The 27710-nt window shown below is 41.5% G+C and overlaps 2 protein-coding genes across 3 annotated transcripts in view; one reads left to right on the top strand and one right to left on the bottom strand.

Annotated features, from left to right (window-relative positions):
• Mcm9 (minichromosome maintenance 9 homologous recombination repair factor) overlaps positions 1-27710 on the top strand; it is a 71878-nt gene that overhangs the window by 19003 nt on the left and 25165 nt on the right. The window contains exon 8 of the mRNA XM_059272580.1: positions 26675-26849. Coding sequence (XP_059128563.1) covers positions 26675-26849 — 175 coding nt within the window. The remainder of the gene's footprint in view (positions 1-26674; positions 26850-27710) is intronic.
• On the bottom strand, positions 582-12669 carry Asf1a (anti-silencing function 1A histone chaperone). 2 transcript variants are annotated; one of them, XM_059272582.1, is made up of 5 exons: positions 12108-12124; positions 6828-6899; positions 6604-6719; positions 2333-2509; positions 582-975 (listed from the first exon to the last, which is right to left on the bottom strand). In XM_059272582.1, exons 2-5 carry the CDS (start codon positions 6835-6837, stop codon positions 763-765), a joined length of 516 nt encoding a protein of 171 aa, XP_059128565.1. In that variant the 5' UTR covers positions 6838-6899; positions 12108-12124; the 3' UTR covers positions 582-762. The 2 variants fall into 2 exon arrangements, with proteins under 2 accessions (XP_059128565.1, XP_059128564.1); XM_059272581.1 differs by lacking the exon at positions 6828-6899 and having other exon boundaries at positions 12108-12669.

Raw genomic sequence — 27710 nt, 5'->3', positions numbered from 1 at the left:
TAAACTGAATTGCAGATCTGAGCCGTTGTAAGCTAACCCTACACTTTAGACCTTGCATTTGCTCTCGCCCTGTTGAAATCTCTGGACAATAATGATTTGTGATCGTGGTTTCTCAGTTTTAGAAGTAGGGAAGCATAAACCATAGTCAGAGGGACCTCAAAGGCAGCCACATTTATTATATAGAAACCAGAAGTCCAGTGTAACACAGGCTGTGGTGGTAGCCACAAGATGCCCTGGGATGGCCTAGAGAAACCTTAGTGGGATGTAGTTGATTTCAGATTCCCTTTTTAAAGATATCTTTTTCACTACAGAATGGAAGTTTGCTCCTTAAATTAAAAGGACACTGTCTTCACAAGAAAAAGCATTTTAGTTGAAGTAAACTTTGTTCTTTTAAAGGCTAGTAAAAAGTATTACTGTCCAAGAGGCTAAAACACCTTCACAATCTGGTCTAATAATTGATAACTTTTCTTTTTTTTTTTTTATAAGTGCTTTAATTACATATAAAGGAGAAGAAAATAATATATATACTTTAACCAGATTAGTTTCATGAACAAATAAAATAACACATTAGAGAAAAAAAGTACTTAAAAATAGTTGTATTTATATTCCACAATTTGCTCAAATACTGGTTTTCTTATAAACTTTCTACAGGATGTTTTTAAACAAATTCTTCACATTTCACCTTGACTATGTACTTACGGAACTTCAGGGAAATAGTTCTGTTTTTAATAGCTTAATCTGTACTAATGGGATGGCACGTGGTCACATGCAGTCCATGTGGGATTCTAACATGACATTCAGTGAGTTTTCTGACGTGGACCATCCCTTTGATGCTGAAGGTAATGCATCTGTTGAAAGAAGGGACTGTAGATTTGGGTTACTGCTCTCTGCATCTTCCAGTTTTTCTGTGTTATCTTCCCAGTTAATGTGGAATCTTGTGACTCTGGGATTAGATGCCAAAATATTTCTTTGAAGCTATAAAGAGAAACATTTAAATGGTGAGCACCAGGAAAGTTAGATTACCATATGCAAACTGACTGGTTCTGCTGGTCCTTTTAAAGGACTAAATTCATATAAATTTGCATGAATTCATATGCAAAGGTATCAGCAAGTGAAACACTTAAACCTAATAAGCAAGGACTACAATAGGGAATAGCTAAAGAACTATTAGCCCTTGGAAATAAGGTAGGGGGAAAACTCCATCTAGATCTTTCACCCTCCAAAAAGTACCTTGCTTTTATACTTCTGCTTCCTAAAGAATAAGGGGGTACTTCTGTACACCCTTTAGAGGATGTTTTTAGTTAAATAAGCATGTCTTCAGTCTAAAGTGTTTTCAGGCTGGGAACATAGCTCAGTGCAAAGGAAGTACCCTGCCTAAGTCCCTAGGTTCAATCCTAAGCACCAAGAAATAAAACACAAAATCAAAGACTTGAACAGTTTACTGGGATCTTAACTGTGATTTATTAAAACTCATTTTTAGAAACAGTATTCTAGTTTCTTTTACTGCTATACAAAGGTTCTATCAGGAGGAACCCTGGCTCAACAGGATGTCTCCAAACTAGAGAAGGCATACCACCCCACTGGCAGAAGGCAGAACTCTAGTGTGTGGTAAGTCTGCCATAGAGAGTACCACAGTTAGCTTATTAAAAAAAAAGAAAAAAAAAAATCACCAAACTAAACCCATTAATTGTTCCCAGTGGGAAAAAACCCTAAGATGCTACGTGTTTTTAAGACTACTGAATCAGATTTTGATTTCTCAGAAGTTGTCGTCATCAGAAATACTTGACACCTTTAATTTAACCTCTAAGGATAGCAGGTAGCATCACATATACAGATACTTTAAACATTAATAAAAACAAGTACACAATGGCGTGGTGACAACTGTAATCCTAAAGCCTGGACAAGGAAGGAAGGAAGAGTGCCACAGTTCAAGGTCAGCTTGGGTTACAACAGAAAACCCCGTCTCAAAGCCATAGCAAAGAAATGAACAACAAAACCACATTCATCTTCTTGCCACAATTTTAGGAATAGTTATAGGCAAAAATATTTTAATCACTTCACTACAGAAATAGGACATTACATGTCCTCAAGGTTGAAATGAAATACCTAATGGTGACAAAGGCCTGCTCTCTGCAGGAAGCTACCCACCCAACATTAGTACCTGGAGAGGCAGGACTGAGGTCATCCATGCAAATGGAACAATGATTAGTTTGTTCAAGTGCTACAAAACTTCAAATTTGCTTTAAGGCCACGTTCATAGTGCAGAATGAAATAGCAACTCCCTAAAAACTAGATAGTACAAGTAATTAAAAAGGAATAGTGAGAAAATTACCTTAGAAAAATCTGGTTTTACTGGTGGATTTTCCCTTAATTCTGTTTCAGTATATTCATTATTTACATAGTAGCCAACTCTAATAAATTCTTGACCTCGATAGGTGCAAGTAATTAGCACAACTGTTACCCCCACTGCGTCTGCATCTGGAATGAGCCCTGGATTCGGTGCATCAGCCTAGAATAATTTAATAAGAAACACATAAAAAGGCTGTTAGTGGCAGGTACAGTGAGCAAGTTTCAATTACTTTAGCACTACTTGAAATCACGTTAGTGGGAGAAATGGTTTTTATTAATTAATTAATTTATTTATTTTTGGCTTTTAGAGGCAGAGTCCTGCTATATAGCCCTGGCTGGCCTGTACTGTTCAACCCAGGCTGGCCTCAAATTTATGCAATTCTTTTGCTCTGCCTCCTGAGTGCTAGAATTTCAGGTGAACACCACCACACTCACCATACCCACCAAATGTTGTTTGGTGGGAATTGGCTTATACCTAGGAAATAAGGTTCCCATTTCTCTGTATTAGTCCTGGTTACCCTCAGTACTTAACAAGCATAATTATCGCTAAAAAAGGAAATAATCGGGGCCGGGCGGTGGTGGCACACACCTTTAATCCCAACACTGGAAGGCAGAGGCAGGCCAATCTCTGTGAGTTTGAGGCCAGCCTGGGCTACCAAGTGAGTTCCAGGAAAGGTGCAAAGCTACACAAGAGAAACCTGTCTCGAAAAACAAACAAACAAGAAAAAAAAAAAAAGAAGAAGAAGAAGGAAATAATCCTGGTTTTACTGTATGGTGATTAATTACCTTTTGCAGTCTTAATTTCAGTCCCAAGTTACTATGTGCCAAATTAGTTTCACAGAACTTATTCCAATAAATGTTTATGCTATCAGCTTCCATCTTCTATCTGAGACACCTAGGTTCTTTGCCACCTTTTGCAAAGACTTTAGTAGTAAACTATGTAAAACTGACAACTTAGTTCAATCCCTAGCACAGCTAAATAAGCAGTAAATATAAATAGTGAATAAAACTGACCCTGGATCTTAAAAACTATATAGCAAGTTTGAAAGAATGAGAATCATATTGTAAGTAGTCACTTTGTTGGACTCTAAATATAGTGTACTGTTGGAGCCACATACACTGGAAATTCAGTGCAGGCCAAGACTGTTTAGGCAGATGATACCAAAGACTACATTTGAATCATGGTAAACCTTGAGGAATGAAGGAAGTGAAACAATAGAACAAGAAGACTAAAAATACCAGGGAAGGCTGGGGCCATGTCCACAGTAGTGAGCAAGACCTGGGCTGAGACCAACTTGATGGAAAGAACCACAGACTAGTAAGACACAGTTATGGCTGAGGCATTTGAGTACAACCTGACATAGCCATTCTGTGTGATAAACAGATAAACTCTCGCATAACAGTTTACTGTTTTCCAGCACCAGGGGACATCCTGTGCATGTGAACACTTCTGTAAATACTTTAGCTTGGAAACTTTAAGACTGTTTAATATTACACACACACACACACACACACACACACACACACACACACAGCCGACACTAGAAGGCATAAACATTCATGGAGACTAGAAATCTCAGTCACCTTCAGCTTCTCTTCCTGTCTTACCTTGTCGCTCTCAGCATCTCATTTCTAAAGGCTGGTGTTCATCTTCATCTCCTATGCAGAATACCGCTAAGCTTTCTACCGTGTCTCAGTTCCAGCCTGTTGTTTATATTGCTGCCATTTAACATGGAGCTGTTTCTATCCCTTAGATACTTGAAACCTTAGATGCTTTAGTTCCTTCTCTAGGAGATAAACATCTTTAATTCCATTTATAAGGCTCTTTAGACTATGTAATTCTCACCTGTGTGTGTGTATGAGTAACAAGTTCTGTAAGATGTACTGGAAATCTTTCATGCCTCTGTGCCTCAAACAGTACCTTTGGCTGTAAAGTTCCTTCCTCCACAACCTCCTGAATTTATTTCTTGATATCTTCATCAAACCCATTTTCCAAGCAAAGTCCTTTCTGACTCAGAAGGTAGCAGCTTCCCTTTTTTATGTGTTTATGTTACTTGGTACAAATCTCCCGATACATGTCTTAACTATCTAAATGCAGCTACAAGAATTTTTCATTTTAGAATTTTCTCATTACTCAGTTCCCATCCTGATAGGGTTTATGATCCCTTTGGACAGACACCAAGGGTAGGGACATAAACCTTCTCCTGTAGAATATACCCTTTGTCCTACAAATCTTATGCATCTCGGGGTTACTTTCAGGGTATCCAAAGGGATTCTCATATACCTGGAAATGAGTGAATATAAATAAGAGTTCAGTAATGTTCCTATCACCCGGCAAATTAGTTGTAGCTGTGTCTCTGTTTAAAAACATGATTGCCAGAGGATTCAGCTTGAGCAAATTTGGGTCAAGAAATGTGCACACCTCTCAGGTCATTAAGGATAGAGAAGTGATGGGGACCACTTTTGTTGACCTACTCCTGCCAATAATGGGCAGATGTCTGGATATCTCCCTGCTGGTCTTAGACCCACTCGGAAGAAAACAGCAGGCCAGGAAAATAGGACAGTTTGCTCATAACACAAAACAAAACGTGTAGCTTAGTTTCTTTTTGTTAATAATTGTCAGACTTTGGAAATTGCATAGGCTAACACATGACCTAAATCACAGTGCTTTCTCTGTTCTTTTTGGCAACATTCACACTGATACCAACAAAAGCTACATACTGCTATGAGATTTTCCTCACAGCACCGTGGCAAGCCAAAAGCTTAGAAGTATTCTTAACATAAACACAAAAGATTCCCAAAGGCTCACTCCAAAACCAGCAATACAAAGGGCATATATGACTATACATTAAGCTGAGCTTCTTTTACTGACTACATCGTGAATTATCAGTACAGTATGTAGTCCCCAGGCTTATGTGTCCAAAGAAATCCTGCCTCCTAACATGAGAATAAAATAATAGTCTTAATTAATTACAGATGTAGCAAATTTTGTCAGTAATTTGCTAGTTGCCTTATTCCTTCTGGCATTCTTAGGAGGGAGGTCATTAGTGGGGTCACACGTCTGTGTAAGCAGAAGCATCAGGCCTGCCTGCGACTGCAGGGCCTCCGTAGGCCCTCTGTGTTGCCATGGCTTTCACGAGGTTATGCACACACACAACTCCATTTAATGACACTTTAAATTAAAGTGTTACAGCCTTTCAATTATTATAGTTGAGCCTTTCTTTGCCATTTGTTTATATACACTAAATTATTTGGGGTTTGCTAACAGCAAGCCATTTCTTAGTCCCAGTTCCTCAGTTATGTGTCTAAGAGGCAACTTCTCTACAGTGTGCTCTTAAGCAACTCCTCGTCCCTTTCTAATGGATTTCTTTAAAGCCAGTATTCATTGAAATTGTCCTGTCTGTGAAGGGAGAAATAGAGGTCAGGGAGAGGAAGTAGATTTTTCTCCTGGATTCTGCCTGCAGCGAGACTCAGTTAGGCAAAAATACTTCCAACAAAAATTAATAGTTATTTAAAAGCTAGCTCATTACCTCTTGCAGTATTATAAATAGCTTCCTCTAAGAAGCATGGATAATTGAAAAAAGTCACTAGTTTTATATAGCAATTTAATATGAAGTAGGAGAAATAACACTTACACAGGAGACAATGTCTCCAGCTTGTCTCCAGCTTGAGCACAGACCTAAATATGTCAGAAGTATCTGAGAACATGCTTTATACTAAGAGATTCCTACTCCCAAGTTCTAACGGGGTATGGACATGTCACAACGGTCCTCTGTAAAACCCTAGATAAGAAGCTTCAGTGAAGCACCAGACTAATCCCAATGGCTCAAGTCACACATCTCCATTTGCTAACATGTCTTAGCCTTGTGCTTACTGACTGCCAAAGTGAGGTTGTTGACACTAAATCAGCAGATGCATATTACTAACCAGCACACCATCTGAATACACATTTGGGGACGCTTTCATCTTGAGAAACTGTTCCACAGGACAAAACCAAAACCAACCTTTTGTGCCATGATACAGTTAATGGTGTACTGTGCTCTGTCTAGTTCCCGAAAGTCAAGACACAACTACCTCTGCACACAGACTCAAGTACAACTCCTTTATGGCAGACAGACGCTGCCTGAAATGACAGATCAGACTACAAGTGGAAGGAGATGAAGTAAATTACCCAACACAAAAAGGATAAGAGCTCTGGGATCATTTAGTCTATTAGAAACATATTTGGCATGCATATTGGAAGATTAATCTTACCTGAAAAACAAACATATGCCTTCCTGCGGGAACGGGGCCCACTAAAACAGAGTCTAAAACTTGATCGTATTCTTCACTTTCTGCAGAGCCCACATAGATAATTTTCCACTCCAAGTCTAGGATTAAAAACCAAAAATATTATTTCATACCAGCAATTATATTAACAGATGATAAAGTCTTCCTTATCCAGAAAGATATGGAAATGTTCCTTATGAATTTCTTACCAGAATTCATATTTTATTCCAATAACCTCTCCAAATTCTCTTTCATGAAGTACTGGTCCCTGGAGAGTGCTCCTCACATATAAAACGTGAACAAAAAGTGGGGAAACATGAAAAGTTTGCCATAAGTATTCATAAAGCAAATGGTAAGAGACCTCCTTTAGTAAAGAACACCTGCAACTAATCCCATTGCCCAGGTGATTTACTCTGCAATCTCTCAGCCTCTTTTTGTGGCCATTTTTAGCCTCATCGCTGAGGAAAAGTTGCCCTGTGGAAAATCATTAGCAATTCTTCTTTGTGGTTCAGAAGTAAGGAGGGTCTTCAGATCGTCTGATCTAAATCTGTCAGTCTGTTATCTCTTCACTCTTGCTGGCTAAAAGAATAACTGATGATGTTTGTACTAACTTGTAGTTACCAATGATGCATATTACCACTATACCAACTGTAGCTAAAGGCTACTCTGGGGCTGTTTCCTCCTGTTATTCCTTTCTGCCATTCATTCTTAAAACCAGAAGAAGAAACCAAGATCCTTACACCTCTTCATACAGCAGGGACACAATACACTCAAGTACAACCTAAGACTCACCTTGTAATTCGATCTAGATTTCACTAAGCATCTTTTTAGAAAAGTTTCTATGGAGAACAGAGAGGAGTCAAACCATTTCTTTTTGACGGAATCTGCTCTTTAAACACAGCATGAAAACACAGACCCTCTCCTACAGTGTTGAGCAGGTGTGGTCCATGCTTGGCTTCATTTACAGTGAGACTATACTGAGTGAGCACCTCCTAAGGTTTGCTTCCCTGGTTCACTCTGGGGCATGTTAACAAAGCCTTTTTTGTCTGTGTAATTATGTAGGCATTCCTTAAATTTGTAAGTGTATTGGTATTTCTTTGTATTTGTACTATATTGCAAACTGAAACTTGTAAAATTTCAACTTCTTATTGTTTGTAATGTTTTAAAAGTCAACAGTTACTTTTTGAGGACCTATTATATCATACCTCTACCACAGACTAAGGCTATTTGTATTTCCAGCTTTTAGTACATTTCCAGATTCAGGGTCCTGCATCTGGCACCTCATAAGATCACTTATTTCTTGATGGATCTAGGAAAAGACAATAAATTATCTGACCAGAAAGAACAGCAAATACACTTACAAATGAAAAGAGCCTGCTCAGTGTGTTCAAGAATAAGCAAAGAGCCAGGCAGTGGTGGCTCACGCCTTTAATCCCAGCACTCGGGAGGCAGAGGCAGAGGGATCTCCACGAGTTCGAGGCCAGCCTGGGCTACAGAGCGAGTTCCAGGAAAACAACAAAGCTACACAGAGAAACCCTGTCTCAAAAAAACAAAAAGAAAAAAAAAAAAAAGAATAAACAAAGATCCAGGGACTTTGGAACAGAGAGAAGGTGCCCGATCATATGGTTGGGATGGGGAGCAACACAGTCAGATCATGGGAGGTTTGATGCCCATCATTACGGACTTTGGCTTTATGCTGAGTGACATGGAAAACCACAAGTTTTCTTGTTGTGCCTGAAGATCAAAACCCAGCTTTCCAAATTCTAGGCACCCACTTTCACCACTGAGCTACAGCCCCAGCCCCTCAAGGATTTGAGCAGGGAAGTGCCAGGGATCCACCTTTCATCTTAAAGGATCTTTTTAACTGTTGTGTTCTGTGTAGATTGTACGAGGGCAAGGGAACAAGCAATGGTTTCAGCAATTGGGAAAGAAATTATGGCAGTGTGCATCAGTTATCCTAGATAAAGTTCGGAGATGGAGGCAGCAGTAGCCACTTTTTTCTCTTTTAGGTGTAAAGAAGATAATCAGGAGTTAGTTTTATATATGTTTGGAATGTCTATTAGATGTTTAAGTATAGACACAACATAAGTCAGATCTTAAAAAATTGAAAATTGGCAATAATACATCAAGACAAGGAAATGAATGAGGTTCCTAGGGACTTGGGACTCAAAGTTGACAGGTCAGGAAGATGAAGAATTAATAAAGTAGTTCAGGAAGCTAGTGGCCAATGAGGGAAGGGATCTAAAAGCCAACTGAAGAAACTTTTAAGAAGGGTGAATGAGAAGCTACTAAGTTACCTAAGGTGAAAGGACTTTGTCACTTTATACAAATACTTTATCAAAGGTATCAAGCACAATCATACTATGTATGTGTTAAGTAAACAAGAAGGCTGAGACCAGAAGCTAAGTCATCTACTAAAATTCACACAGCTTACAAATCAGAAGTAGAATTCAAGGTTGGCTGCTGTTACTCAAAATCCTTGGCTTTAAAAAATCAAAATAACACTGGGTAAATCTTGCTCTTTCTAGCTCTGAAGTAATGGAATTAAAGAACACAGAAGGTGGGAAAGGCAGGTAATGGGGAGCTAGATAATCCAGCCGCAATAAGCACAAGCAGTAACCCAAGGAACGGGCTGGCACACACTGGGTTTTAATGCTATGGCATGCTTACTTATTAACTGGTCTATAGACCCCCTTTTCCTTTTCTAGTCCTCTGCATTTTAGGAAGTTAAAGGTAAGGCCTGTGGCACTACAAGTGACTAGCTGAAATTTATTCACTCATTTAAAAAGCTCACTTTTCCGTTTAATCGTGGTAATCCCAGGCAGAAAGTATCTCCATGTGTGAAGGGAGGGATGTTACCAATTAATTTTAAGTTAATTACACTGTTGGGATCTGTGGTCTAGTAGAAAGTAGAAAGCCTTTGCAATCAGAACAGGCTTGAACTTTCAAAGTATAAAGCCACAGGCTCAGTCTTGGTGCACTGCAAATATTAAGCCCTAGAAATTGCAGGAAGGCCAATCAAACTTGTACAGGCTTTGCGATCCAGCATGCTAAAGCCCCTACTTAAATCCCTTAAAAGTTTTTAAGCATTTATTGTTTATGTCTGTACATGGGCACTAATGTGGAGGTCAGAAGACAATGGTTGGAGTCAGGTGCTCCTCTGCTGTGTGGATGCTGACCTCAGGGAGTGTGGCTGGGTAGCTGGTGGCTTTACTGGCTCAGCCACCTCACTGGCCTTTACAGCCCACTTTTTAATGGGCTCTACTCTTAGACATAAGCCCTATAAAAGAAATAACAGTATTATCTTTACAGCAAATACTACATAAGGCTTCTTCTGAAACAAAGCTATGGGCAGCTTTCAAAGGAAAGTTAAAATATTTCAAGACAACCGATGAGTATAAACGGTGGCTAACAGGTGGGTTGGGGGTAGAAACAAATTAGAAACTCGGAATTCCCTTTGAGGTATCTTGCAGTTTGATCTCAAGAACTTTAAAAAAAAAAAATCACAGTACAACCATACAACAACTTTGGTTGTATGGAACCTAGAAAAAGAGCTTTTGCAAAGTAACTCGCCTCCATCCCCTTACCCCACACAGCCTCTAGATGGAGTGTACAGGAACGGTGCCTCTTGAAAGATTCCTTGGCAGCTTTGGAATGACTCAGCTTAAAATATCCTAAAATAATGGCGCCCTGGTTTTGAAGTGTACTAGAGGCAGGCATATTCTTGACATGAGTGATACTATTGTGAAAGGATCCCAGTTTAAAATGGAACCTCATTTCGTTTCTGTGGATGGCTGGTTTCGAACTATCCGGTGTAGCAACCCCATAACAATATCCTACATCATGTCTTCCTTGTACAAAGTTGACTCCTAAAATGGAAGCCATCGCTTAAGATACCTGTAATATGAAGAACTCTTAATGCCTAGAACAGTGCTACTGAGTTAGAATGGACTCATCCAAGCTTTTTTCTTTATATTTGCTCATTTGTATATAAACTGGCAGTTCAAAACCCAAAAAAAAAAACCCAAAAAACCAATGTTGGGTTTGGAAATGGGTCTGGTGTAGAAACACCTTCACTGATACTATGGGACAGTAAGTAACAAATGGAGTTTTAAGCAAAACACCCTTACCCTTACATCATCACAGCCTACTCGGAGACTACTATATTTTAACCACGAGTCATTCTTCAAAATATTTCTCACATATTAAATGTATGTGCATTTGTACTTTATATACGTATCAGAAACAACAGAAGGGTACATTTTAAAGAGATGGTTGTGGTTAGCTAAAAGAGTGGGGGAAAGAGCTGTGACTTCCTTTTTACAATTTTTTAAAGTTTATTGCAACGGGCATATATTGGTTTTTATAATTAAAGTTAACATCCTACATAAAGTACATTGTAGAGATTAAAAACTTTTAAATGAAAAAAAAAAACCTTTCCATCTTGATTAGGATAAGACTCTTAAAGGCATTTTGTCGAAATACTTCCAAGTCCCAAGATGTGTTCCTAACTAACTAAAATTAACACTGATGAAGTTAAACTTTTTGTTTCAAATTTTGAAAATTTTAAGCACTTAATTTTTAATAAAATCTAAGAAAAGTGATAAGAAACCCACATTTTAGCTTTCAAATTTTGCATTACTGCACTATTTCGCATTTTTTTTTTAAACCGTAAACCGTACTTCAGCAAAGACTTAACCCTTTATTTCCTGGCCAACGTTCGTATTTCCTCCATCCACCTGGACGTGGAGTTGTTTTAATTGCATCTTCATACGTTCTGGGGAAAAGCTTTCAGACTTTATAGGAGCCAGAGATGAAGCAAGCGCCCTGCTTCTGCTCTCGGGCAGGATGGAACTTCCCAGCCCGGCACCGTTTCGGAGAGATTCCCCGTCCTCCTGGAGAGGCGTCCACAACCGCTGGGGAGCCTGCGCGCAGCATCCCGGGCGCCCGCAGGGAGCACGCCGGGGAGGACGGCGGTCCCCGGGAGCCCGGCGGGCGCCGAGAGGCCGAGTCAGCGCCCGCCTTCCGCGCTGGTTGGTGGAGGGAGCCAGCCGGGGAGCGAGCGGCGCGAGGACAGCCTCGGCGGGGCTCGGGCGGGAAGGCGCGGGCCCGCTCGCCCCGGGCGGCCCGGAGCAGGCGTCGTGCCGCCGGGTAAAGATGGCTCCGCTCCCCGCCGGGCCGCGGGGCCCCCGGGGCCAACGAGGCCGGCCGCACGACCCCCCGCGGGCGCCTGGCGAGCCGGGGCCGCCCCAGCGCCGCCCGCCCGCCCGCCCGCCGCAGACAAAGCTGACAACATGGCTCCCTCCGCCCGGGCAAGTTGCTCGCAAGTTGCGGTGCGGCCGGCGGTCCCCCAACTTCAAGTTTCCCTCGCATGGCCGCCCGCCCTCCCGCCGCCCTCCCGACCGCGGCCCACCCCGCGCGAGGCCGGGGCCGGGAAACTTTAACGTCCGCCGCCGCACTCGGCAACTGACAGCCCCGGCGCCCCTCACCTTCAGACAGGTCCTCGATGCACTCGAAGGTGATCTCGAACTGGAACGGGTTGTAGAAAGGCGACGGGTTATCCAGCACCACTACATTGTTCACCTGAACCTTTGCCATATTTTGAAGAAAACACAAACAATGGGGCCGGGGCTGGCGGCACCACAGAGTCCCGCGCGCGGCCGCTCGGAGAGCGCAGACCCCCGCCCCGGCGCGGCCCGACGTCGTGCAGCGGCGACTTGAGAAACTTTTTTTTTTTTTTTTTTTCCCTCCTCCTCCTTCCTTCCTCCCCTTTTTTATTTACACGGCAGCACTCCACTGTGTGTTTTGCAGCTTTCCTATTTCACTCAACTACAGCCCATTCTGCTCTGATAACTAGCAGCGTTGCGCGCGATTGGCTGCCCCCGAGCTCTGACCCTCCTCCTCCAGCGAGGGCCGCGGCGGCGAGCAAGATGGGCTCCCGCTCGCGGAACGGACGGGAAACTTTCAGTGCGGCTCCACCTGCTGGTGTGGACCAGGACAAAGGCGCAGAACAAAGTGAGTGGAATAGGGGCTGGGAGGCCCGCGCGGAGGCCGCCGCCGGCGGGCGGGAGGGGGCGGGGCGGCGCCAGGCCCCGCCCCCTCCCGCCCGCCGGGCCCGCGCCTCACGTCGGGCGTGGCCGCGGCGGGACGGAGGGGGCGGGGCCCGGCGAGGGGGCGGGGCCCGGCGAGCCGTGGCGGGAGGGCGCGAGCCGGGCCCGCATGGGCGAAGCGTGGGGTGGCGGGAGGGGGCGGCCTTTGGGTGTTCGGGTTTCTCCCCGCCTGGAACTGACGTTCGCCGCCCCCCCCCTCAGGGCCACGGCTTTTGCGGGCGGGCTCTGCTGGGCTTGAGCAGATACAGATGCAGTTTTCTGCACTCGTCAGGCCCCCAGCCGTCTGGTGTTGCTGGTGATGGTCGGGAGTAGGAAGAAGGCTTGGTGGCCATGGGAGTCAATGGCATCTCCTAGACCCCGTGTCAGCTCGAAAGGAGCAAGCCATTTTGGAAGTCAAGTTCCTGGGCACGACAGTGTGGTTAAAGATATACAAAATGAGGGCGGGGTAATTTCACACACACACACACACACACACACACACACACACACAAGCCCGGGGGGGGGGGGAATCTGAATATACGATTTTGGCTGCACCTTGGATTTCTTCCCATTTCAGATCTGAAAAGACTAGAATGAAAGGGGAGATAAAAGGAGAAGATGTGATCAGTCAGGTTTCTGCCGTTTGGGGGAGCTGAGCAAGAAGTTAGAAGTCAAGAAAACGGAAGTGTCAGGAGACCAAAGGACAGCAAATTTAATAGTTTGAGAAAAGAGAAAACATAAAGGCAGACGATGACATTTGGTCTTCAGGAAATTTATAACAACCCTTCGGAAATTTAAAAATGCAGCACCACCAATTCTGAGAAGCCCTTGGATGGCTGTGATGCCTGTGAAACCATTCCAAGGCTGAATTGAGAAAATGTTGCTTGTTTATGCTACTTAGCTACTATGGTGGGCGGGCAAAACGGAAGCTTTTAACACCATTGTGAAAGTGAACTGTTTCTTTTTGCTAGGTTGAGGTGTTACTCATAAACTATTGGGTTTTTTTTTTTCCTTATAAATGAAACTACTAAACTTCCTTAAACTCGGAGTAAAAATTGTTTCTTAATATTAATCGGCAGGTGAAGTTTTCTACTAATTTTCAGGGTTTTGGTTAGTCATACATGTGCAGGCTTTTTTTCAGGGTTGCTAATGATGAAATGTCCTTGTCCAATGGTCTTTTAAAGTTATTGTGGAACAGGCTGGGCGGTGGTGGCGCAGGCCTTTAATCCCAGCACTCGGGAGGCGGAGCCAGGTGGATCTCTGTGAGTTCGAGGCCAGCCTGGGCTACAGAGAGAGCTCCAGGACAGACACCAAAATTACAGAGAAACCCTGTTTCGGGGGGAAAAAAAAAAAAAAGTTATCGTGGAAGAGGCCCATCCACATTGTTTAAGGAAATTAAAGTGGGGGAGAGAACCACTTAATTGTCAGTAGACTGAGCTGTCAAGAGGGCCTACCAGTTAGTTCAGTCACAGCTGTTTCTGTGCATCAGCGTGAAAGAGTCACTGGCGGTAGAGGCGGTTTACCATGTGATAAATAATACACATATACACAGGACACAGGGTACATGCATAAAGGCCCTGTGAGGAAAAAGCAAGAAGGCAGCATTCACAAGCCATGGGGCTGGCCTCTGAAGAAATAAACCAAAGCTATCAGTCTGGGAAGGTCTAGCCTCCAGTACTGTGTTTAAGCTAGTCTATGCTATTTTGTTATGATAGCCCTAAAGAAAAAAAAACAAAACAGTGAAACTATGATACATTTTTTTCCTCATAGTGAATTAAGGTTGCTTGAGTAGGATTTAAGCATGCTTAGTCCTAATAGTCATGGGTTGTCAAGTACTTTATACACCATGAAATGCAATCGGGAAGGAATCGGTGTACATAGCCATTCTTCAGCCGAAGACTCTCTTGTTGAGCGTGTGCCTTGACATTTGAAGAGATAAGCATGCAGTGTGTTTCCTTGGATCCAAAACTCCTCTACAAAGGGCTTCTCAGACTGAAACATTTGGTTAAACTGAGGTTATACAGAGACCATTGAAAAGGCAAGTTAAATTCAGTAGAACTAAAATGTGCTGAATGAGTTTTTCCTGGAATTGGGAAGGAAATGTAGTCCTGCCCGCCGCAAAGGGAAAACAGAAATGGCGGAGTAACTTTTAAAAAGTGTATCACGGAGCCTGGTGATCCTGGTGCACGCCTTTAATCCCAGCACTCGGGAGACAGGCGGATCTCTGTGAGTTCGAGACCAGCCTGGTCTACAGAACAAGTTCCAAGACAACCAAAGCTACACAGAGAAACTCTGTCTTGAACCCCCTCAAAAGTGTATTAATGGGTGTTGGGGGGCCAGCGTGTATGGAGGTCAGAGGACAGCTCTGTGTAGCAGGCTCCCTGCAGCCTGTGCTGGGTGCAGGGGTGGAGCTCCCGTCACCGGGCTGGCAGGCTGGCGTACGCAGAGTCTTCACTTGCTGAGCCGTCTTGCACTCCCAACACTGCTTTTGTTGCTCTTTTCTCGTTTTAGTTTACACAATCATTGTGTTGCCTTGAAGGTTATTTGTATCATTACCGCCACCTTGAAAAGCAAAACTCATATATGTGTTGCTTTTTTGTTTGCTGGCTTGTTTTTGTTGTTTGCAGTGCTAAGGACTGAATCCCGGGTCTCCCCATGATAGGCAAGTTATATCCCAGGCCAAGCTTATTATCTCATTAGCTGAAAGGTCCCCTTTTCTTACAGTGACAGAGTGGCAAGAGTTAGTGACCGTTTTAAACATTATTTCCCTGTAAAACTGTAGAACGTGCAGATTTGCTGGAGCTTTCCGATGTTTCTAACTGAAATCTCAGTGGTTTTCATTTATTGCATATATACAGGGAGCATTTATTATCTTAAATTTCAGTGTGAAGTGCTAACATAGTCAAAATAAACCATATAAAGGCCTTGTGGTTTAGTAGCAAAGGTAGTTTATGTGATCAAAAAGTTATGACTAAAAGAGAAAGGTTTAGCTTCCACTTTAACCAGTGACGTTAAAATGAGCAAAAGAAATGTTCTTTACTCTTTGTAAAGAACATTTGAATAGCATACATTTTGAGCAACCCAGTACCCTTGAATGGCTAAGAAGGCAAGGTATTACCATCCAGGATAGCAACTAAGGGCTGGTACTTAGGAACGACCAAGTAAACTGCTGTCATGGTTACCTCTCTGTCTTCGCCACAGCAGGTAAAATTCAAAATGTTCTTTATGTGTAGAAAAATAGAGGCATAAAATTTCCTGGGGAAAAAACCCAAACGAACCATAGGCTGGCCAGCACTGTGTTAATGACGTCACTAATGAATCCCTAAAGAGCAAAATCTGTAAGTGTGGATGACCAAGGCAGGTGCTGGAGATGGGGCATGATCCAGCCAGGGCAAAACTGAGAGAATCTCCCCATGGAGGCCTTTCACACAGACCACCTATTTTGAAAAGACAGCTCTGAAAGGGGGCAGGTGGGGGGGGGGAATAAAACCACATATCCTACCCTGCATCATTACATGTTTTAGAACAGATGCCAAATTAGGAAGCTCATCCCCTGCTTTTTCTTTGGTTTGGCTTAAAGGTGGTTATCTCTTCTTTGAGAGAGAGAGAGAGAGAGAGAGAGAGAGAGAGAGAGAGAGAGAGAGAGAGAGAGAGAGGGAGAGAGAGGTGTTTTGGAGGGGGCTTTTGTGTGTGTGTGTGTGTAAACATACAGCATGGCACATGTATGGGAGGACAACCAGAGTGTGTTCTCTCCTGCCATCCTGGGTTCTGGGGTCAGTTTCAGGTGGTCGGGCTTGCATGTCCAGCCCTTTAAATTACATAAGGTTTCTATGTGTTACATACAGTGTGCCTTTTTCTCATTGTCTGCTCCATAGTATTAATACAAGTTTTACTGTTTGGTATTCATTGCTGTCCACCACTGTTAAAAATGTGTTAAAGATGCCTGCTATGTGTCTGATACTTATTTGTAGTTGAACTATTGTAAAATACCCATTAGATAGCAGCTATAAATGAAAGCATTCTGCTTTCCAAAGCAGCATCATAGTGTGAATGTTGAAATTTGTTTTATTGCTATTAGTGCCTTAACCAGTGTGTTAATGGAAATGTCTGGAAATTATTCTGTGTTTCTAATTTCTTAACCATTCCTTCCTCATCTTTTAAATTGGGTCTTTCTAACCCCCTGAGTTCAGTCTTCCTTCATCATGCCTTCTTTTTATTTCTTTGCCTTTACCACACATTACAGGTTTTCCTCTTTACCTGATACTGTTGGGTGGGCAAGGGTAGGGGTGCTGGGGGGGGGCGTTGATGAATAGAGGATTCAGATCTTTAAACATCTCTAGGCTAGACCACTGCTTGTACAAAGTCACTGCTAAACAAAGCAGCTTTTTCTAGCTGGTTGCTATAGAGACAAATGACATTAAATGGAGTTACATTTGGCAGAGACTAAGTAAGTAGGCTTTGTAAGGCTGGGGGCCTCATATGCACGGCCTTTTAGAGGCAGAGACTAGAACAGCTATGAAGGCGTCAGGTTTCACAAATGAGCTAATGAGTTATTAGTTGGTAGATGTTGTCCAAATACCCTTTGGTATGATTACATGGTATTTTTAAAAATACAGCTTAATTGAAATGTACTCATAACATATTCCCTCATTTAAGGTATCTAACTTAATCACTTTTAAAGGATATTCAGGAGTGTGTAAGCATCACCGCAATTATGGAATATTTTCATCATCTCAAGCAGGTACTTTTGGGCCTGCCATGAAAGTTTATACCTGTAATAAGGCTGAGGCAGGAGGATGGCTAGTTCAAGTGCAGCCTGGACTGCATAGCAAGATCTTGTCTCAAAAGACAAAAACAGCCGAGTGTGGTGGTTTAGAGCTTTAATCCCAGCAACAGAAGACCGAGGCAGACATCGAGTGCAGTGCCAACCAGATCTGCATAGAGAATTCTGGGCTGGCCGAGGCTACATAGTCAGCTCTGTCTTTAAAAAACTCTGTGTGTGTGTGTGTGTGTGTGTGTGTGTGTGTGTGTGTGTATTTCTGTAACTATCACACCCAGTGTTGCACTTTATAGATTTATCTATTCTGACCAGAATAGACATCTGACCAGAATATGCATCTCTCACATATGTCTTTGATATTTTCTTTCATGATGTAGCATTTATCCATATTTAATCTGTTTATGTTTTCTATTTTATGGATATAACTCATTTTATTCATTGTCAGTTAATAGATATTTGAGTTGCTTCCACTTTTGCCTATTATATATAATATTGCTAGGAACATTTGTATGCAGAAATTTCTATTATATATAATATTGCTAGGAACATTTGTATGCAGAATTTTTGCATATGGCTGTTTTCATTTCTCTACATTTATGCTTAGGGATGAACCTGGTCATGTATGGTAACTCCTTCTGAGGAGCTACCAGATTGTTTCCAAAAATATCTTCACCATTTTGCATTCCTATTAGATACAAGTGTTCCAGTCTCTCATTACATCTACACTTGCTGTAATGTGTGTTTGAGGGGTCTGCAGGGATGACTGCAGTTATGAGTACTGGTTGCTCTTCCAGAGGATCTGGGTTCAGTTCCCAGCATCCTCATGACAGTTCACAACCCTCCATAACTCCAGTCTCAGGGGAGCCAACAAAACCCTCCTCTGGCCCTGAAGGGACATCAAGCACATATACGGTGCACATAATGCAAGTAGAACACTCATAAAATAATAAAAAAAAGTGTAAATATGTTTTTGATTGTAGCCATGATGATATATAAAGTATATTTCATTGGGATTTTGAATTGTGTTTCCCCAGTGGCTGAAGCTGTCCTCAGTTACATGCTGGACATTTGTGCATCTTCTGAGGAGCTGTCTTCAGATCATTTTCAGTTGGTTCATTTGTCTTTTGATTTTGGAGTTATGCTCTTCACATAATCTAAGTCAAATCTCTTATCAATACATGGATTTAATTATTTTCTGTGGTTTGATAATTTTGGTGGTGTCTTTTCCCACAATGAAAGTGCTCCCCCCCCCCCCCGCTCCCTCCCCTTCTCTCTCTCCCTCTCTCTCTCTCTCTCTCTCTCTCTCTCTCTCTCTCTCTCTCTCTCTCGTGTGTGTGTGTGTGTGTGTGTGTGTGTGTGTGTGTGTGTGTGTGTGAACTATTTTATCTATTTCTGTTATTTTGGCTTATGTTTGTAATTTCTCAAAACTATTACCTATCCCAAGGTCATAAAGATTACAGTAGTGCTTTCTTTTCCTGCTGTGGTATATTTTTAGCACTTTACAATTATGTCTTTTATTTCCGTTTGAATTATTTTTTGTATACAGTGTAAAGCCTGGAATCCAAAATCTTATTTCTGCAGGGGGTGTCCAGTATCCAGGAGCATCTGTTGAATACATTCCCTAGTCAGTTGGCAAGAATTCTTTTTTTTTTTCTTTTACATTTTTATTTCTGTGTCTGAGTGTCTGCCATGTGTGTGCACATGGAGGGCAGAAGAGGATTCCAGATCCTCTGCAACTGGAATTACACACAGACAGTTGTGAGACACCTGCTGTTGATGGTGGGAACCAAACTCAGATCCTCTGGAAAAGCAACAAACACTCTTAAATATGGAAGTATCTCTCCAGCCCCATTAGTTTAGAATTTTTATATAAAAAAACGAATTTGCTGTAAATATATGGGCTTCTTTATGGACAGTTGTACTCCTGACCTGCTCCCACACTGCACTGATTCCTGTAGCTTGCAGACAGTTTTGAAATAAGGAAATGGGAGTCTTTCAATTTGTTCTCTGTTTTTCAAGATTAGCTGTTTGGGATCCTTAAGGACTTTAAGGACACTTGGTCAGTACTGCGAAGCAGACACCTTCAGTGTAGATAAAGACTGAATTCAACCTGTACATATTTTTGATTATTTTTTAAAGTTTTAAATCATGTGTGTATATTTGTGTGGTTTGTAGGGGGTGGGGAGAACAGGTGTCCACAGAAGCCAGAGATGTCAGGTTCGCGGGAACTGGAGCTACAGTTGGTCGTAAGCCTCCTAATGTGGTTTCTGGGAGGTAAACTCGAGTCCTTCTGAAAAATCACTATGTACCCTTAACTCCCAAGTCATCGCTGCAGCCCCACGTGTGAGGAGTATTACCATTTTAGCAATACTGTCTTCTAGTCAGCAAAGGTGGGATGTCTTCCTTTAGCCCATCACTTTGAACTTTTCAGCGGTACCGTGTAGACTTTGAAGTCTTAAGTATTACCATTTTAACAATACTGTCTTCTAGTCAGCAAATATGGGGTGTCTTCTTGGCCACATTAGCAGTGTCAGATATGGATTCCATCTCATGGAGGGGGCCTTCAATCAAAAAGTGATTGGTTACTTCCGTAAGACTTGTACTACTGTAGCACCATATCTTGTAGGTAGGTTGCTCTTGTAGGTCATAGATTTGTAGCTGGGTGATACTGATTACTTTTCTACTTCAGTAGCATGCAAAGTACCTTTCAGCACCATGAATTCCAGTCAGTAGGGGTGATGTTTCTAGCTAGGCACCACCTTGATTTCTCCATGTTCAATGACAAAAGTAAGCAGTGTCTTCAGCAATAGGGTTTTACCATCAGGTCATGGAGAGTAACCAATAAGTTTGTTAATAGCCTGTGATATTTGGGAGGACCTATGAGACCCCTCTCTATTTCTCCTTCGGACAATCCCCCCATGACCCCTTACTAACTACCTAAACCCTGTGGTTATTTGGATTGAAACACACATATCTAAAGCTTAAAAGCTAGCACCCACATATGACATGCAATATTTGTCTTTTGGAAACTGGTAACCTCCCTCAACCATTTACCTGCATATATTATAATTTCATTTTTCTTAACAGCTGAATAATATTCAATTATGTAAATGTACCACATTTTCATTATCCCTTCATCAGTTGATGGACATCTAGGTTTCCAATCTATAGCTATTATGAATAGAGCATCAATCTACATGGATGAGCAAGTGTCTCTGTAGTTAGATGTAGAGTCCTTTGGTTATGTGGCCAGTAGTGGTATAGCTAAAGCTTGAGGTAGATCTATTCCCAGCTTCCTGAGGAAGCGCCACCCTGATCTCCATAGTGGCTAAGCCAGTTTTCACTTCCACCAGCAATAAGTGAATGTTCCCCTTTCCCACATCTTTGCCAGCATGTGCTGCCATTTGTTTTATTGATCTTGTCCATTCTGATTAGTATAAGATGAAATCTCAAAGTAGTTTTGATTTGCATTTTTCTGATGGCTAAGGATGAACATTCTTAGAAGTTTTTCTTAGCCATTTGTGTTTCATCTTTTGAGAAAACTATTTGGTTCTATACTCAAATTTTTATTGACTTGTTTGTTTTCTTGATGCGCAGGATTCTTTGGTTCTTTGTATGTTCTGGGCACCCACCCTCTATAATTGGTAGAGATTGTTTTTTACATTCTGTAGGCTGTGCTGCTTTGCTCAGATAGTGGTGTCCTTTGCTCTATAGAGGCCTTTTACTTTCATAAGGCCCCGCATAGGAATTGTTGGTATTAGTGCCTGTGCTATTGAGGACCTGTTAAGAAAGTCATTTCTTGTGCCAGTGAGTTCAAGCCTGTTCCCCACGTTCTCTTCTGTTGGGTCTAGGGTAACTGGTCTCATGAAGTCCTTGATCCATTTGGATCTGGGTTTTGTGCAAATGATAGATAGGGATCTATTTACATTCTTCTACATGAGGCTATCCAGTTTGACCAGCACCATCTGTTGAAGATACTGTCTTTTCTGCAATGTATATCTTTGACTTTGTCAAAAATCAGGTGTGGAATTGGCTGGGTGTTCAATTAATACTATTCATCAGTGTGTATTTTAATGTCAGTACTAGGCAAGTTTTAGTACAATAGCTCTGTAATAGAGCAGGAAATCTGGGATGGTGATACTTCCAGCAGTTTTTATATTATTCATGATTGTTTTAGTTACTTTGTTTTTTTATGTTTTTCTATGAACTTAAATATTGTGTTTTCAGTTTCTGTGAAGAATGTGTTGGAGTCTTGATGAGGATTGCATTGAATCTGTAGGGAGATCTTTCTATCTCCTGATACCTTCTTCAATTTCTTTTTTCAGTGTCTTAAAGTTTTTATCTTACCAGCCTTTCACTTGCTTGGTTAGAGTTATCACAAGATATTTTTTCTTGATTTCTTCCTCAGTCTGTTTATCATTCATATATAAGAAAGCTACTGTTTGGGGGCTACTTTGCTGAAGGTGTTTGTCAGCTATAAAAGTTTCCTTGTGGAGTTTTTAGGATCACTTATATATATATACAATCATATCACCTGTCTACAGGGTGCTTTGCCTTCCTCTTTTCCTATTTGAATCCCTTTGACCTTCTTCAAGGGTCTCACTGCTCTAGTTACGACTTCAAGTACTAACTACATTGAATAAGTATGGAGTGAGTGGGCATCCTTGTTTTGTTCCTGATTTTAGTAGAACTGCTTTGAACTTCTCTGTTTAAGATGAAGTTGGCCATAGGCTTGCTGTGAATCATCTTTATTATGTTGAGGAATGTCCCTTGTATCCTTAGTTTCTCCAGGATTTTTATCATGAAGGGATACTGGGTGTTGTCAAAGGCCCTTTTTGTGTCTAATGAGATCATCATGTGCTTTGTCTCTTTATGTGGTAGATTACATTTGTCTATTTACTTATTACATTTGTCTATTTACTTATGCTTCCATTGAGTGTGTGTGTGTGTGTGTGTGTGTGTGTGTGTGTGTGTGTGTGTATGAGGTGGTGTTGAGTTGGGAGAGGGAGGGAAGCATACAAGGGGAGGTTTGTCACACACTTGGAACAGCCATCCTCACAAAGTTGTAGGCATTTTTGCATAAATGTTTCTTGAGAACTTCTGTCTCGTTCCAGAGAGCGTAACTCTTGAGTTTGGAGAAATCGTTTCCATTAGTTATGCATGTTTCACTGGGGAGCAGGCCACCGAGGCTCTTCACTCCCATTCCAGGAGTGGGGTCCCTGCTGTGACAGTTTCAATCCTGCCTGCATTGCTGAGTTGTTTGTGCAGCTGTCATAACTGGTTTACCAGGAGCCTCTGCTGCCAGTGACCCCCTTTCATGTTTTCAAGGACTTTTCCTTACAGCATCACTGGCTTTTTGTGTAGTAAATTTTCCCCGCTGTTACCTTAGGATGGAAACAACAGGAAAATGGGTGCCCTGTTATTGTTCGTTAACTTGTTGAAATTGCCAAACATTCCATTGAGCAACCTTATTTTTGTTCTGTAAAGGACAAAATTTTTCCAAGTATATGACTGCCTGTGACATTTTATAAAAGACTGCATAGCATGTAGTAACTAAAGATGCTACTTGGGAAGTGCCAAGGAGGAAGGAAATGTTCTTAGTAATCTGTTTCACAAAGAAAGCAGGATTGAAGTATATGGCGAGAAATTCATGGAGTCTTTTTAAAGGGCAAAGGAATTTATTAAGGGAAAATCTCACTGGACAGCACAGAATAGTCACAGGTTCCAGACTGCTGTTCTGGCCTTCCGTATCCCAAGCCGCTAGGGAGCGAGAGAACCAGCATACATGCATCTCAGGTCTTAAGGGTCGATTGCAGAGAGGCCACAACCCAGGGACATGTACTTCAAGTCCATAGGCAGGTAGTGCAGTAGCCTGCTGCATCTCTAGGGGTGGTACTTCAAGGTCATAGACAGAACAGCTATCTGCTACAGAAGTACCTCAAGGGAGTTAGAGAATATAATAACCACTATTATACCATTACATTAATCCCTGGCCAGCACGATATTTGAGCAGATTATACGTTTAAACACATGCTTTGATATTAGCTTGCTGAATTGATAAATACAAGCATCCTTAAAACACACACACACACACACACAGAGTTGGGATTCTCCCCTTGCTCATTGGTTGTTTTCTGCCTTCCTGTTCTTGCACTAAATTCTCAAAGTGTAAAAGTAACGCCATCCTGAATATAAGCATTTGGCATGCTAAATACTTAATATTTATACTATGTTTTCAGCATTAAAAACACCCCATTCCCCTTTGCCTCTCAAAATAGAAACTGTTTTCTTTGCATATCTGGAATTCAACAAATTAAGAAATGTTATTAAAAAATAAGTATGCATCTAACGTTTTAACTGTTTGCCACAAATTTCAAGGAACACCAAAGGAGCCCTTCTGTACTAAGAGTCACAGGATTGGAAAGGACTTTAGGTTACTTCTGCATTGCATAAAATACCTTTGTATGCTTTCTTTGACAAATACCAATTCCTACTCTAAATGATAAGGAATGGGGACTCTAGTGTGATTATAACCTTATTTGTGAGTGCTGTAAATTTCTAGTCCTTGAAAGTTATTATTACAAACTATTTAGGATAATAAAGAAATGCAGGATAGTAGTTAGTCACCTATAACAATCAAACTTGTAGTCATGTTGGATATGTTTTCAAGGTCAAACAGAGATATATTTTACATAGATAGTCTTCAAACACTTCAGAGATCTACAGAATATGGCATTTAAAATGATTTAATAACAAAGTTTTTCAGGACAGTGAGACACGTCTACTCCTGGCAGCACCAATTTACTTCAGAGATGGTGATGGCCATTGAAGAAACTCCATATGGATTTTGCTTTCAATGTAGCAAAACTAGCCATTTTAGGAATGCTAAAGGTTTTCATACCACCCCTCAAAATGCCCCTCAATTCTAGCTTTCTCTCTAAACCCCTCTCAAAACACCATCTCCCCTCCCCCTCACCACCTGATCCTCCTGTTTCTGTCCCTACCCCACACCCAGTCCACCCATAAAATCTGTTCTGTTTCCCCTTCCAGAGAGATCCATGTGGCTCTCCTAGTCCCTTCCTCTAGAGCTAACCTCTCTGAGTCTATGGATTGTAGTTTGGTTATCATTTATTTAATGGCTGATGCCCACATATAAGCAAATACATACCATATTTATCTTTCTGAGTCTGTGTTACTTCACTCAGGATGTTTTTTTTTTTCTAGTTGTATCCATTTGCCTGAAAATTTCATGATGTCATTTCTTTTAGTGTTTGAATAATACTCCGTTGTGTAAATATTACCACATTTTCTTTATCCATTCTTCTGTTGAGGGGCACCTAGGTTGTTTCCAATGTCCTTATAGGTGCCCTGACTAAGCAGTCTGATCTTCTAGGAGTACTCAATAGTGTCTCATGCTCTTATAGAGGTGGATGCAAAAACAGCAAATAGTTGTTAACACCAATGGAAATGATAAGCATGTTTCCAGTCACAATATTGAGGAGATAACAGCTCCTCATATGCATGATTGGATTCTGACTCACCCTTTATGGACTCACTAGTCAATAAAGCAAAGTGGTTAAAAATGACTTGGGAGTCAGCTACACTTGATTTGAATCCTATGTCACTCTGGCTACTAGATTGCAGGTAAGTTTCCTAGTATATATCAGCCTCAGTTTATTTATCTGTAAAAGAGGATAACAACAGAAAACAGTGAGTCTAAATATGTAAATGGAATACATGGAAAGTTAACTAAAAGGGATATGACACATGATGAATACTTACAATGGCTACTGCTGATAAAAATGAATACATTTCTGGCCAGACTGACCAAGGTGGGGAAAAAATAAAAAGAGAAGTCCTAAGTTGCAAGTATCAAGAAATAAGGAGAGGACATAATTGTATACCTTACAATGAACTAAGAAAAAGGAAATACTATTAGCAGCTTTATACTATTTATAAAATTGGTGTCATTATGCAATGTTTATCTTAACTAATATGTCACATGAAGTATAAAATTAATTCAAAACTGTTAGATATAAATATAAGATACATTATAACACTATAAAAATAATAGGAGAAGACACAAGAAATGAGAAGTTCTTCTGTTTTCCAGTTCAACATGTAGGGAGAAAAGTCACTACTTTATCTGATGAGGGTAAGGATGAATAAACTGAAAAATAACCCTTTCTGATCCATCAAAGAAATGAGGACACCGGACAAAACACTGGCTAAAACTGGGGGCAGTCAAGGGGATGCTGAGAATCACAACTTGCTTGGCTGAACCTCTGTCAAACAAATACCCAAAGAAACAAAACCAAAAACCAACAAAGGCATACAAAGTCCTCAACCATAACTGAGGCTTGCTGGAAGCATAAAGTGACAAGTTGGAGTTAAAAGTCACAGGTCCCAGCCACAGGGGACACCACACTTCCTTAAGTTTTACCTCTAAAAGATGTAATCTCACAGTCAAGACAGAAGCCCCTTTCTGCTTCCAGCAGCAGAGGAAAGGACTATTTAAAATATGCAAGATTTGCTATTCTTAACAAGGCCTGTCCTCAGGAGAAATGATTTTACCAGAGCTTACTCTACCTGGGAGGGGGATCTCTGGTTTCAGCCTCCCTCAACCATCCCATAGCACCCAAGGTGTGAAAGGAGGAAAAGAAAAAGAAAAACCCCAAGCTGAGAGAAGCACTTGTAAAATACACAGACAAGGTGCACAGCTCAGTAAAGGGCTTCGGAATGCTCCAGCTATGCCCCAACTCAACACCACAAGACAAAAGGCCATTCCTTTTCTGTTTACCTTTCAACAACAAACTCCGAAATGTGACATAAGGCAGAACCATAATCTGAAGGGACAAAACAATTATCAGATTCAGATTCCTATTTGGCAGAGATGTTGAAATGATCAGACAGGATTTAAAACAATTACATGATTACCATTTAATACAACTGAACAAACAAATGGAAGATTTTAGAGACTTAGTTGCCACAAAATACTAGCTAAGACATTGGATTATTTACAGAACATAAGCACTTCTGAGGTCTTCTAACACCTAGACACCTGGCTTAGCATCCTGGTGCTGTCCATTTTGAGTGCAAATGAGAGCCTTGACTGTGTTTTTCCATTTCATTGATACGAGATACACTTTTGAAAATAAAAGTTAATGTAACTTCCTTGTTTTATCAGGTCTGACAGTAACAGCTGTGAAAGACTCAGGAGAATGGAATTTGGAGGCTGGGGCCTTGGTGCTTGCAGATGCTGGCCTTTGCTGCATTGACGAATTTAACAGCCTCAAAGAGCATGACAGAACCAGTATCCATGAAGCAATGGAGCAGCAAACCATAAGTGTCGCTAAGGCTGGGTAAGCATTTCTGTTCTTTAAAGTCTGTGGAAGGAGAGAGATTATTCAGTATAAATTCAAGGAAAATGGGAAGCTTGTTGGTACACTCAAGGGGTTATCAAGTATCACTCTCCAAGTGCAAGGTTTTTCTTACTAGACTATAGAAGTGAATAAAGTATAAAAGTAGACTTTCTTAGTATACTGTTTTCTATGTTAGAGACACCATGACCAGTGCAGCATTTAACTGAGAGCTTGCTTACACTTTCAGAGGGCTAGCCTGTTATACAGGGAAGCATGGTGCAAGGCAGGCAGGCATGGCGCTGGAGCAGTAGCTAAGAGCTTACATCCCGATCCTCAGGCAGCAGGCAGAGAAAAAGAGAGAGAGAGAGAGAGAGAGAGAGAGAGAGAGAGAGAGAGAGAGAGAGAGAGAGAGCGCAAGACTGGGCCTGGAGTGGGCTTTTGAAACCTCAAAGCCCTCCCCTAGTGACACACCTCCCCTGTCAAAGCCACATCTCCTACTCCTTCCTAAACAGTCTACCACCTGGCTTATGGGGCTGTCCTCATTCAAACCACCACATGGACTGACTTAGCTCAGTAGGAGCTATTTATAGCTCTCTTTCAACACAGGACTCAACTTATTCTTTCCATAAAAATGGTGTATGTTCTCGGAGCATATTAATTATTAGGGAGTTTGAAAGATTCTTGGAGTGTAATAGAGATAAATCTAGTGAAGTATCTTCTAAGATGATACCTGAAAACCATAAAGCTTTAGAAGACCAGGGAGGCACACTTTGCTTCACCTATCAGAAGGTAATGCTGTTATGATGTATCTTCCCAAACCATTTTTTATAGGCTCCATGCTGCTCCAGTTAGAATTCTAAC

Source organism: Peromyscus eremicus, chromosome 8b (genome assembly GCF_949786415.1).
Source record: "Peromyscus eremicus chromosome 8b, PerEre_H2_v1, whole genome shotgun sequence".
Classification (NCBI taxonomy): Eukaryota; Metazoa; Chordata; class Mammalia; order Rodentia; family Cricetidae; genus Peromyscus; species Peromyscus eremicus.
This window is presented reverse-complemented; position numbering and strand designations above follow the sequence as displayed.